Source organism: Pongo abelii, chromosome 6 (genome assembly GCF_028885655.2).
Source record: "Pongo abelii isolate AG06213 chromosome 6, NHGRI_mPonAbe1-v2.0_pri, whole genome shotgun sequence".
NCBI lineage: Eukaryota > Metazoa > Chordata > Mammalia > Primates > Hominidae > Pongo > Pongo abelii.
In genome coordinates, this window is record NC_071991.2 from 82,330,124 (window position 1) to 82,343,079 (window position 12,956).

Genomic DNA, 12,956 nt, shown 5'->3' on the forward strand with positions numbered 1-12,956 from the left:
CAGTGCCTCCGACGAGACCCCGCGGCCTTTCCTAGTCTGCTCTCATCTGAGCAGGAGTCCTACTCAAAGGAACCTGGTTTTCTCTCCTTTACTGGATACTACGAGGCACAAGTCGGTTACTTCTGTGGGTGTCGGATTCCTTGTTTATAAACTGAGAAACCTGGATAAAGTTTTCTCTAACTTTCCCTGAATCGCCTCTGGAGGTGAGAGGGAGTTCGAGGCTGAATCAGGAAAGGTACCCCAACCATCCTCTTGTGGGTGGTGAGGAGCAGATCTGCTGGGTTAAACTTGGTGGTCAACAAACTGAAAGCAGCGACCCACGGGCCGCGAGCGGAACAGCGGGAACGTTGGATCAGAAACCTAGAATCAGAGCCGCAGTCGAAGCCGCCCCCTTTTCCGGACGCCCCGCCCGCTCCTGGAACCGGGTTCACATCACGCCCTCAGCAACACGTTATGCGTCGGTGAACTACATTTCCCAGAATGCCATTCAACCTTCTTCCCAGGGCTCCAATGAGCGCCGTGGTTACGCCATCAGCCGGCGCGGTGTTTAGACTCCACTGATGTCGTGGCGCTTTAGGGGAAGAAGTTAGTGTTTCGCGGGGTCCTGGTACTGAAGACGCGGTCCGGGTCACCCCTAGCTGTTTCCTACACACCCAACCCCCCGCGCCCGCCTTTTCTCTCTCTCCTCTGGAAGGATGAGGCGTGCAGGCCTGGGTAAGAAGAGGGCTGAGGTTCGAAGTTCGGGGCCCTAGAACCGGGAGCGCTGGGGCGCGGGAGGAAATCGAACCTGTCTTCTGTTCCTGGCATTTGGTCCAAAAAAGCAGGATGTCTAGAGGGGATCTTTAGGGTCCATGTCGAGTGGAAACACACCATTTGTCCCAGGTCTTTGGAATTTCCTTAAGTTTGAGTCAGATTCAAGTTTGGATGGTAGGCTAGAGAAAGTAGTGGACTAGGGGTGGGTGTGTACAGGTGGCAGGCATCTCAGTGGTCGAGTGTTTTAGTGTTATTGACTGAGCGTAATTATGGACACTGCTATGTTTTCCAAAGCCCGACTCCGGTTTCTGTTTCTCTGCTGGCCCTGGATCTTAGTTTCTTCAGAAGCGGAATTTGAAGAGTGGGTGGTTGCACGCAAAGCACGCTAGTAATGGTCGTTAATCTGGTAACAGTGAGTTACAAAGGTAAATGTATGTGTCATTATTGTTAAAGGTCCTGGAACTGTAACATCTGGGTCAAAGGCGATTTCTTAATCTGAACCTTGTGCCACGGTTAAGGCAGTAGAACATGGTAAAGTTTGGCGACTTAACATTTGATCTTTACCTTTGGGGTTAGGAAACTGGCTCATCAGCAAGAATAAGTTAGACACAAGGAATTTTAATGGGCCCTGATAGTAACGCACAGCTACTAGAACGGCATATTCTGGTTCTGAAACTTTCTCTTAGGACACGATTTTTTTTTTTAAAAGAAGACCCCGCTAAATTAGAATGCAGTATACTTCAGAAAATAAATGAAACATTTGAAAAAAGATGTTACCTTTCTCAGTCATTATAAGATTGAAAAAAGAAAAAAAAATCCCCAAAGTGTCAGATATTTAAAGTCAGTGAAAGTTGCCCATAACCATAGACTTGTTTATTGATCAATAAATTGTAGTATGAGAAAGTTTTTTGTTTTTTTAATGAAGTTTTTATGAATACTTGGATCATAGAAAATGGGGCCAGGTAAATTGAAGAGAAAAAAAGACATAATTTTGAGCAAGTTTAGTTTTATATGTCTAAATGTTTTTCTTGTTCATCATCATTAATAACAACAACAACAAAAAAAGATTTATTGTGTGCTTGAGTAAGCTCTGGGTATACAGTTGTTTGTTGCCCTGTTTGTGATCCCCAAAGCTTCCAGTCTAGGTGGGGAGTAGGAATATGTGCAAAGATAAATTGTAGTACAAAGTGTCGCTATACATCCAAATACCAGATAAGTTCTACATGTAAGGGATGGTCTCAGAGATAGATCACTGTGTACTTTGTGGGGAAGATCCTTGTGTATTTTGTGGAGACATAGGAATTTGAAGTAGACCTTGAATAATGGAGAGTGGGGGAAGTGAGTTCCAGACAGGAGGAACTCAAAAGAAGTAAGGGATTATGATTAAGCCAGTTTGGGTGAAGTAGGGGATGTGGGATCACACTGTGGAGATCTTTGCATGCGAGGCTAAAGAGTTTGGATTTCATCAGTAGGCCTCTAGGCCCTTTTGAGTATTTTCCTGCTGCAATGTGCCATGTTAAATTGCAGGAAAGTGACTTGAGTAATGGTTCTCAGCCCTGACTGTACATTAGAATCCCTTGGGAAGTTTTTAAAGTATTGTTACCTGGACCTCAGCTCAGCCCGTTAAATTAGAATCTCACCAATTTAGAGCCCACTACCTTCTCCTTTTTTTCTTTTTCTTTTTCTTTTTTTTTTTTTTTTTTAAAAAAAAAAGCTCTTCTGTGATTGAGAGGAGAGGTGATTACTTAGGTAACTACTATTGCTGTAATTTACATTGGTGTGAAGTGACAAGGGCTTTTGTTACACCTTTTTTCTTTTCTTTTTTTTTAAAGTATGAATGCATATTGACCTGAAATTTTAAATTTGGGATCATAGTGGATCTGATACATATCCATAGGCAGAAGCTGTCACACTTCACATGAATCTCTAAACGGTTTTGTTAGCTTACTGATAGAACCTATACAAAAAAAGTAGCGTTTATCTAAATAAACAAAGGCTGAGGATGATCTTCAGTACTCACTAGCTTTTTTACAACTTTTCATAGCAGTACACCACGAGAAGAGAAGTGGCTCTGTTTGGAATAGCAATTCTAGTATTTTATTTGGTTTTTACTTTTTTCATTGTATTTGGGATGGGTCATAGTTTGAGGGAAGATCAACTCTTTAATAGGAATGTGCATTGATTTCTGGAAAGTACATTTCTGGACAATAAATACAACAAGAATTTCACTTTGAATAACTGGAACAGCATGGAAGAACTCTAAAATTAAAATTAAGATAGGCAAAAGCAACTAAACAAAGGAAAGAAAAAATAGCAATTACTTTATAACGAATTCCTTGGTGAAGTTGTCAAATGTTTGAATTCAACCAGTCAGTAATTACTTATTGGGTAAATGTTATATACTCAGAACCTCAGACACACAAAATAAGAAGACATTATTCTTTCTTTAAATATCTTGGCCCTTATTAAACTACAGTTTGCACAGAGTATCATTGATTAATAGAGTAAGAATGCATTTTTAAATGGTGATTTTAATATTTGACGGAGCGGAAAAATATGCCCACTCCTTGAGTTCTTTTATAATAAAACATGTGCAGAGCTTCATGGATAGTGTGTCATGGATAGTGTGTCAGCAGGAAAATTCAGATAGTACAACTCTCTTCTGTTTGGAAAATACTTCTTCAATATTTTGTTGTGGTTTCTGTGGTGGTGGAGATTGCATAGGTATCTGCTACATATAAAGTACTCATTAGGTACAGGGAGGATATGAAAGCATGAGATACTGTCTTTGCCTTCAGAGAAGCATATGATTCCATTCTGGACAAAGGTATGCACATTCAAAGTTCAATAACAGTGAACTCAGATTCTTTTCATTAATTAGTTCACATCATGTATTCATTGAGTGTGCCTTACAGTGTGTATGTGTTTGTAGATTTATGGGAGGACATACAGTGTTGAGTCAAACAAACTTAGTCTCTTCCCTTATAGTACTGTACAGAGTGCAATATTAATGTTACATACAATCAGAGCTATAAGAAATCAGTGAGAGTTTTGCTTCATAGGGAAAATGAAATTTGTGTTGTGCCTTCAAAGAACTTCCTATTCACCCCTTGACTGTCCTTGAGTGATCAGTGCTGTTACCTCCTGTCACTGCTGCTGCATCTGCTCATTGAGCATATGGAGACCTCTAGTTTTGTTTGTTTTTAATAGATGAGGTCTTGCTGTGTTGCCCAGGCTGGTCTCAAATTCCTGGCGTCAAGTGATCCTGCCTCCCTCAGCTTCCCGAGTAGCTGGGATTATAGGTGCGAGCTACTGTGCCCAGCAGGCTCTGAGACTTCTAGTTTTGATATCATTCCTTTCCCCACATTCTCAAGCCACTGTTGAATCTACTTTAATATCTGTCCAATCTAATCCCCATAATCCAGATCTTCAACCACTCTTTTGGCAAGCAGTCTCAACCTCCTGGGGCTCTGTTTTTCTGCAACCCCAATATTATAAACTTCCAACTATAGATTAGTCCAACCATCCAGCTTCTCCTGGACTAACTCAGGCCGATGAACTCTTCTGTAGAAAAAAACCACAAACCTGGGACAATTGAAGCCACCGTAGTATATTGCCTCAAACAAGTTTGTTTTATCTTTAGTAATCCTGTGCAGTCCCGGTCCCTTTCCTCCATCATTCTCCTTACAGTATATTCTGAATGATCACCCATTCTTCAGCAGTTAGCCCGTTTTCTCCCTTTACTGAGAAAATTTTTGGCAACAATTATGTTAAAAAAAAGTTCACGCCTGTAATCCCAGCACTTTGGGGGGCCGAGGCGGGTGGACCATGAGGTCAGGAGATCGGGACCATCCTGGCTAACATGGTGAAACACTGTCTCTGCTAAAAAATACAAAAAGAAAAAAAAAAAATTAGCCGGGTGTGATGGCGGGCACCTGTAGTCCCAGCTACTCGGTAGGCTGAGGCAGGAGAATGGCGTGAACCTGGGAGGCGGAGCTTGCAGTGAGCTGAGATTGCGCCACTGCACTCCAGCCTGGGCGACAGAGCAAGACTCCATCTCAAAAAAAAAAAAAAAGTGTAGTTAACTAACACCCTGAACTATGCCGTTTCCTCTTAATCACCCAACATATTTATATATGTATTCACTGTCTAAGGCCCACTCCATCTGTTGTTTGATAGCCTGATGACTGTGAAGTGCTATATTAGGCAGGGAGGTGTACATTCTTATCCCTTAGAGTTCTATAAAAGTAGCACCTAGAAAGAACAATGGATCTGATACATGGTAATTCTTCAAATACATGTTGAAGAATAAATGAATCTCCCTTTTGACTCTCAGCTAACATTCTGCATAAGTTATTGCATCTCTTCCCTAGAGCTTCAGTTTGCCCCCTCCCTGCTTTGGCTCTTTCCTGTCCAACTGCCTATTTAAAAGAAAGAGATGTCAGTAAAGGACCCTCGCTTCTATGAGCTCCCATCCTTCTGTATTAACCACTTTTCTCTTCCTCTTCACAGCCACGCTTCTTCAATGGGTAGATGATGTTACTCCTTTTAGAACTTGTATTAAAATATATGTTTCTTTTGAGCAGGGAATGTATCCTGAATATTCTTGTGTATTAGTACCTATTTTTGTATCTTCTGGACAATCAATAAGCAATCCAGAAATGTGTATCAAAATGAACTGAACTGAATATTCTTTGGTTAACAGAGGGTAATGGAAAGAATTGCTCTGATCTCTGTTTGGTTGTTTATTTTTTAAATTCATTTGGAGTATGAATATTAGAGACATATGTGGTTTGCAAGGCCCTCCAGGGGTCTTTTTCAGTTCTTTCCTAACTATCAGTGTTTCAAAAGTGGCTTCTCTAGAACCACCTTTGTGACTCTGATCCTTGCAGGTGAAGGAGTACCTCCTGGCAACTATGGGAACTATGGCTATGCTAACAGTGGGTATAGTGCCTGTGAAGAAGAAAATGAGAGGCTCACTGAAAGTCTGAGAAGCAAAGTAACTGCTATAAAATCTGTAAGTATATAACAAATATTATATGTGTTTTAATTCATATATTTCTATACATATAGTTATAAACTATATATTCTTATTGACGTCATCCCAAGGAATTCATTTACTCAGATACTGTGGTTTTGTGAGGTCGAAGTACACTCAAAATTTAGACTGTGCTTTGAATAAGTTAAAAAATGTGGCATATCAAAAGATAGGTTTTTTTTAATACTTAAGAAAAATCTCCAGCTGTTTTTTGTATACTGTATGCTGTCTGCTGTAATGTCTCAAACAGAGCTGTCCATCTTCCACCCCCAAGTAGCTCTTCTGCTTTTTTTAATCCAGTCTTCTAAGCTATAAATCTTGGTCTTTCTTATTTCTACCTTTGTACTTCATTTCAGTCACTGAGTCTTACATTGTCTTTCTGATGTTTCTATCTTTGCCTTTCTATTTCTCATACTATCCCCTGGTTTTCTTTTCTTTTTGAGATGGAGTTTTGCTCTTATTGCCCAGGCTGGAGTGCAATGGTGCAGTTTTGGCTCACTGCAACCTCTGCCTCCTGGGTTAAAGCAATCCTCCTGTCTCAGCCTCCCAAGTAGCTGCGATTACAGGCGCCCGCCACCACACCCGGCTAATTTTTGTATTTTTAGTAGAGACAGGGTTTTACCATGTTGGCAAGACTGGACTTGAACTCCTTATCTCAGGTGATCCGCCTGCCTTGGCCTCCCAAAGTGCTGGGATTATAGGTGTGAGCCACTGCACCTGGCCTATCCCCTGGTTTTCTTAGTTGAACTGTTGGAAGAACCTCTTAACCTATCTGTTCCTGTTTTTTTGCACATTATGATCTGAGCTATATAATCATTGCCACAGTCCTCTTTTAGAATATTTTAAAACTTGCATCCTGCACTCCCAGAAGTCTTCAGTGTCCTTCCATGATTTAGTAAAGTTCATGCTTCATAGCTTGATTAAATCAGATAGATCTTTCAAAAATTGGCCTTAGCTTTTGAGATCTTATCTCTCACACTTCCAGAATCTGTATGTGCTTCCTGCTAGACAAATTACACTTTGTGTCCTGTGTATGCTGTCACTTTCCCACCCCCGTATCACACTATCCCTTTGCCTTAGGCCTCCACTTCCTTCTTAGATCAACTGAAGTGCTGCTTATCCACATCGGCCCCACTTCATTGCACCCCCTCCCTCCAAACTTTTACCTGATTACCACATCCAAAAGTAACTTTTCTTCTTATGAACATAAGCCCATTTGTGCCATTTCTGTAGCACTTATTCATAGTGATTTGCATTGGCATTATTTGTATGTAAAAGGAATTTACCAGAATGCAGGTTTTCTATTGTACTTACTTTATATTCTATATAGCACTTAGCATAATTCCTTATCAGTGGTGTTGAGTAAGTTTGTATTGAACAAAGGAAGTACATGAAGATGATTTTAATAATATATGTGATTGATACTGCATTATAATGAACATGACGTTCACTTATAAAGCATTCAGTAGAAGCCCATGTTGATAAAACTTAATTGGTATTTCATTATAGTCTTTGGAAAATCAAATTACATTCAGTCTGGAGACCTCTAGATTTTGAAACAGGATTGTTTTCAAAGTCATATTAAACTCAAGTTGATTTATGAACTAATATTGTATAATGTTAATTTTAAAAATACAACACTTGGAAGGACTTAAGAATTAAATGCCTTTAAAAACCCCCCCAATGTAGATAATTTAAATTACTTGTTAGAAGAAAGTTGTGATGTCCTGGAAATATTTTTCCTTGGCATGAATGACAGTGATAGAAAGAAGTTGAGTAATGTGGGCAGTCTAGCTTTATAATTACTTTATTATCTCTGAGTTGTTAAATCTGGGAGGAAAGCTCATGTTCTGATCTATAGAATTCTAGTATGGTTTTGTATCAGTATTATCCCATGTGCTTTCACACAGATGAAGCACAATATTTGCAGTAGTTTACCAAGATTTTCAGTAGATGATTCTATTTATTTAAATATCTTGGAAGTGAAGGCTTTGATGAATCTGTCCTATAAAGTATTAGATAGATTTTGGTTTGAATAATTGTCATAATTACCTATAGTATTGTGTTTTGTAAGCTATGGTTCTTTTCTTCAGAGCTTCAGGAAGTAACATTAATATATATTTTTTTCAATTTATTATCATATTTTAAAGCAAAAACCTTTAAAATCTAAGGAAATAATCAATTTAGACATATTTAAAGTAATGTAACATTTCGTTAGGAAAATATTAAATACTTTTGTCTAGATTTGAATTGGTTGTATGGGTACTTGTAGATCTTTCAAAATGTAATAAGGTTGGGTACTAGGCTTAATTCTTGGTTGATGAAATAATCTGTACAACAAATCCATGTGACATGAGTTTACCTGTATAACAAACCTTCACCTGTACCCCCAAACCTAAAATCAGTTAAAAAAATAAAAATATATGTAATTTATAAAATATAATAAATAAATAAAATGTAAGAAGGAAATATACAGATATTTGTAGGAATTTGTAGCTTTTGTAGGAATATAATAAAGATATAAAAGCATGCAAGGTTAAGAGAATCAGAGAGAAGTAGTACATACCAAATTAAAAGATGGAATTGAATATTAAGATGAAATTAAAATAAAGAGGAAAGAGGAAATGTCCATAATTGGGAGGAGTAGAAATTCCAAATTTATTTTTTATTGATCTTGGTGGAAAAAGTATCAGAAGAAGAGAGCTTATGTGTCCAGAAGACCGTTTCATTTCAGAAAATGTGTATGCTTAGAATGACATTATTTTTACTTTATAACACTTGAATACTTTTATGTGAGTAATCCTGTGTATACCTTCTTCTCTATAGCTTTCCATTGAAATAGGCCATGAAGTTAAAACCCAGAATAAATTATTAGCTGAAATGGTAAGTGGTTATGATTTTAACTTTAAGAAATTTGATCTAATATTCGCAAATAATTGAATTTCAACTTTTATTCATTTTGAAATAGATACAGAGATCCTAAGTCCTTGATTCCCATCCATTTGTATCTAATGTGTTTGGAATAACTGTAAGGTTTATTTTTGCCATGCTTTTGCATTTTTCATCTCGTCTCACACATTTAAGTGGGAGGAACAAGTGGAAGCCAATATATCTTTAATCCTGCTTTTAGAAAGATTGTTAAAAACTCAAGACAAATGACTATTTTGAGTAGTCTTAGAAATCTCAATACTAGAGACTACTACTAATTTATTAACCAAGCAATCAAAAGGCACTTGATAATCCAACCAACCAAATGTCGTTCACTTAATGGATACTTACTCTTTTGCTTGATTTCCTAAGGATCACTTCTGAAAAAAGTGCTCATAGATTTGAACAGCCCGGAGCCTTTTCTCTCTAACAACATATACCTTTTGTTGTTAGAGTCCCCTTCCATTTGTTAACGTTTATCTTGAATGTCAGGCTTCTCTGAACCTTCTCTGGTTCCATGTGCTTTTAAAATTGTGCTATTCAAAAATGAATTTGGCATCAGAAACAATGTTCTTGCTAAGCTTGTGCACTATAATCAGCTAGGGACCTCTTTAAAAATGTATATGCCTGATTCTGTCTTTAAATATACTGATTTAGAATTTTGTGAGGAGGGATCTAGATGTAAATATTTTGAAAAAAGCATCTCCGGTGATTCTGATGCATAACCATGGTGAAGAACCATAGATCTAAAGTGTGTGAGCCACATAGACACTGAGCTATACAAAGGATATTATTTATGCCAGGGCCTTTACATCTCAGGATATTAAAATTTCTGTGACAGTATGTGTAATATTTCTAGTCCATACCTAAGCCTCTCTTATCTTCTGGATTTTCCAGCTATGTTTTAATGTGGTAGTTTTTCCCCATCCATATTTATAGTCCTTATCACATTTTACTACCTCTATATCATATTCTCTTAACTTAGTAGACTCTACTTCAAAGTCAGCTGTCTAAACAAAAGGATATTTAAAAGTAAAGGTCCAAGGCTGGGCGCGGTAGCTCATACCTATGCTCCCAACATTTTGGGAGGATGAGGTGGGCGGATTACCTGAGGTCAGTAGTTCAAGACCAGCCTGGCCAACATGGTGAAACCATCTCTACTAAAAATACAAAAAAATTAGCTGGGCCTGGTGGCGTGTGCCTGTAGTCCCAGCTACTTGGGAGGCTGAGGCAGGAGAATCACTTGAACCTGGGAGGCAGAGGTTGCAGTGAGCTGAGATTGCACCACTGCACTCCAGCCTGGGCAACAGAGTGAAACTCCATCTCTAAATAAATACATAAGTAAATAAAGGTGCATTTAACTGCTAACCATATTACATTTAACTGCTAACCATATTACATTTTGGATGAATTCCTCTACTTGGGTAGCAGTCAACCATTTGACCTTGGAGAGCAATGGCACAACAAAAAGTGGGAAAAAAATCTGTGTGATAATGCACAAAGTACTTACATTTATTGTTAATTTTTTTTATCCACATAATTGGAATAACACCTAAATAGTTTTGAGTTGTTGAATTACTCTGTGGAGCTGAAAGAAGTGTTTATTGGACAATGAAAGAGCTTTTTATTCACTGAGAGTATTACTGTATTTTGCATGGAGAAATCAGGCTGATTATCCAAGGTTATCAACAGGCTCCTGAATTGATTAAACACAAAACTGTCATTACAAATGTACTATGGTAACAGTTATTCAATTACTTGGATATGCATATGTAGACTATTAGAATCTAACTGTTATATTTTATTTGCCTTTATCTCTGATAGGATTCACAATTTGATTCCACAACTGGATTTCTAGGTAAAACTATGGGCAAACTGAAGATTTTATCCAGAGGGAGCCAAACAAAGCTGCTGTGCTATATGATGCTGTTTTCTTTATTTGTCTTTTTTATCATTTATTGGATTATTAAACTGAGGTGATGCATGTAATTGTGAATTTGAAATTTGTTCCAACTTAATGACTTGGAGTACCACTTTGATAAAAATCAGCATCAAAACATTCCTAGTGTTCAAATACTGTGGCATTTTCCATTGAAAATTGCTGAATTTCGCTTATTTTATAAATCACATTAGTTAATACAGTGGTCTTTGAATACTGTTTCTTAATGACTCATTTTAGCCCCTATTTTCAGGGGTAGTGAGAGGATGTGGCTCCACTAATTTCCAGTTTGTTTTTCTATTGTTTGCCAACTGTCAGATTAAATAGCATTATAATATTTTGTTGGAATCATATATGCCGGTTTATGTCCCATGTAAGGAAACTTAGTGGGAGAGTAACAGAATGCCTGGAGAGCCTGACTCTGAGCTCTTGAAGTAGTAGTCAGCCAGTTTGTGGTAGAATGGTCATTGAATTTTCCTAACTGCATCAACTGTAATGATATACTCCCTTCTCCTCCTTTATTTAGTTAAAATCGTAGGCTGATTTCTTTTTAACCTACAATCTTCCTAATAATTTTTGATGATAATGACCCCTCATTTCTTTCTGCCCAAAGATCTCATTCTTTAAATAAAGCTTATTATTTTGGCATATTTCTGGTAGGGCCCATTGCACATGTGTATCAGTATAGTTATTATTTCATATTAACTTTATAAATTCTCTTGACTTGGCTTATAGTAGTTTTATGATTTTTACTATATAGGTAGCACATTTGATTATCATTTGTGACAGAATAATGTGAAGTTAAGTAATTACTGAACTCTAAATGGAAATAGTACGCAAGAAACTTAGGCATTGAACTTGAAGATAAGAGTATTGTTGCTTTAATCCAGTGTGTTTGTTTATGGAAAGAAAAACACAAAGGCAGACTGTTGAGTAAAAAATATTAAATATTGTTAAATATTCTGTATTTTGGAATTTATCCATTTATAGGCTTCAAAAGTAAATTTTTAAATAAAATATATTAGTGAACTGTGTTACTTCTTTAAGTCTCTTTTACATTCTTAATGGAATCTGAGAAATGGTCCTGACAACTCAGATTCCAACCCAAATCAAGCAAAGTTAATATTTATATTGTTGGAACTTGCTTCAAACAAATAAGCAAATCTTGACTCTATTTCAAAAATCTCTTTAATTCTTTATATTTTGGTTATGAATGTATTTTCTTGGATTTTACTGAGTTTTCAATTCTTTTTGTTCATCCCTAATAACCTGTCAGTTTGGGTCCTATTTTTTCTGGCTTCATTCGTCATTATTTGGGCCTCTACCTGACAGGTTAAAACCACTGGAACTGAGTGTGGTTAAGGGACTTAAACAGATAAGCCTGACGTGTGATGGGAGAGGCACTGGTTTGAGTTAGATGGCCTGGGTTCATATCTCTATTCCTCAGCATGCTCACTGCTTTTGTCCTTGATTTCTTCATTATACCATCTATTTCATAGGATAGTTGTGAGAAGTAGATAACATATTGTGAAGTGCCTGGCATGTGATAATCACTCAATAAATGTTGGTTCTCACTATCATTAACAGAAATTCTCAGAAAAGGTAGTTATTTTAAGGACAATAGGTTGTTTTCAGGTTTTGAGGTGATGAGATACCTCCAAGTAGGTATTTTCATCAGGCAATTGGAGAGTGACTCATTCATTCAAGAAGTTTTTAACTGTACTTTTTGTCAAGTATGTGACACCAGAGCTCAGGGGAGACTCAGAAATCATTGTCAATAATTAAAGTTGTGAAAAACAGGAAGAGCAGAAGGCCAAAGAAAATGACTTAAAAATGAAAACAGGAGAATCAAGAATGGAAGTAGAGGATAGCAAAGCCTTAGGAAAACCAATGATGGTAAGAGAAGGATAGATTTCAGGATCGTTTGGCTATTTTATGAAAGTACTTTGTAAAATATTTAAAAATTTTAAATGTGGACAGTATCATCAAGCAGATAGAGATTTCAGGAAAAGGAATTTTGGGTGGTATAAAAGTGATTCTCATCACTGCATGGTTCAACATTTCTTATGATTTTTATTTCTAAGTACTGTTTAAAGTAGGTCTCTATCTGGCATTTTGTCTTGCTCTTTCACATCACTGTGTCTGCTGAGATTCCTGGCAGGCAGGGAACTCCTCTGGACATACTGGCATGTCCCTGCCCAACCAGGGATCCTTCTGCCAGCACCCTCTTTTTCCATCTAAAACAAATATGCAACATTTTAAGCATCAGAATTCTGGAGCAGAGAACCCTAGCACCTG

At 37.4% G+C, this 12,956-nt stretch overlaps 1 protein-coding gene across 3 annotated transcripts; it reads left to right on the top strand.

Annotated features, from left to right (window-relative positions):
- Nucleotides 1-473: 473 nt before the first annotated feature.
- BET1 (Bet1 golgi vesicular membrane trafficking protein) lies at nt 474-11,692 on the top strand. 3 transcript variants are annotated; one of them, XM_024250176.3, is made up of 5 exons: nt 514-714; nt 1,048-1,178; nt 5,646-5,770; nt 8,618-8,674; nt 10,544-11,692. In XM_024250176.3, exons 2-5 carry the CDS (start codon nt 1,145-1,147, stop codon nt 10,697-10,699), a joined length of 372 nt encoding a protein of 123 aa, XP_024105944.1. In that variant the 5' UTR covers nt 514-714; nt 1,048-1,144; the 3' UTR covers nt 10,700-11,692. The 3 variants fall into 3 exon arrangements, with proteins under 3 accessions (XP_024105946.1, XP_024105944.1, XP_054415449.1); XM_054559474.2 differs by lacking the exon at nt 514-714 and adding an exon at nt 743-882; XM_024250178.2 differs by lacking the exon at nt 1,048-1,178 and having other exon boundaries at nt 474-714.
- The last annotated feature ends 1,264 nt before the right edge of the window (nt 11,693-12,956 follow it).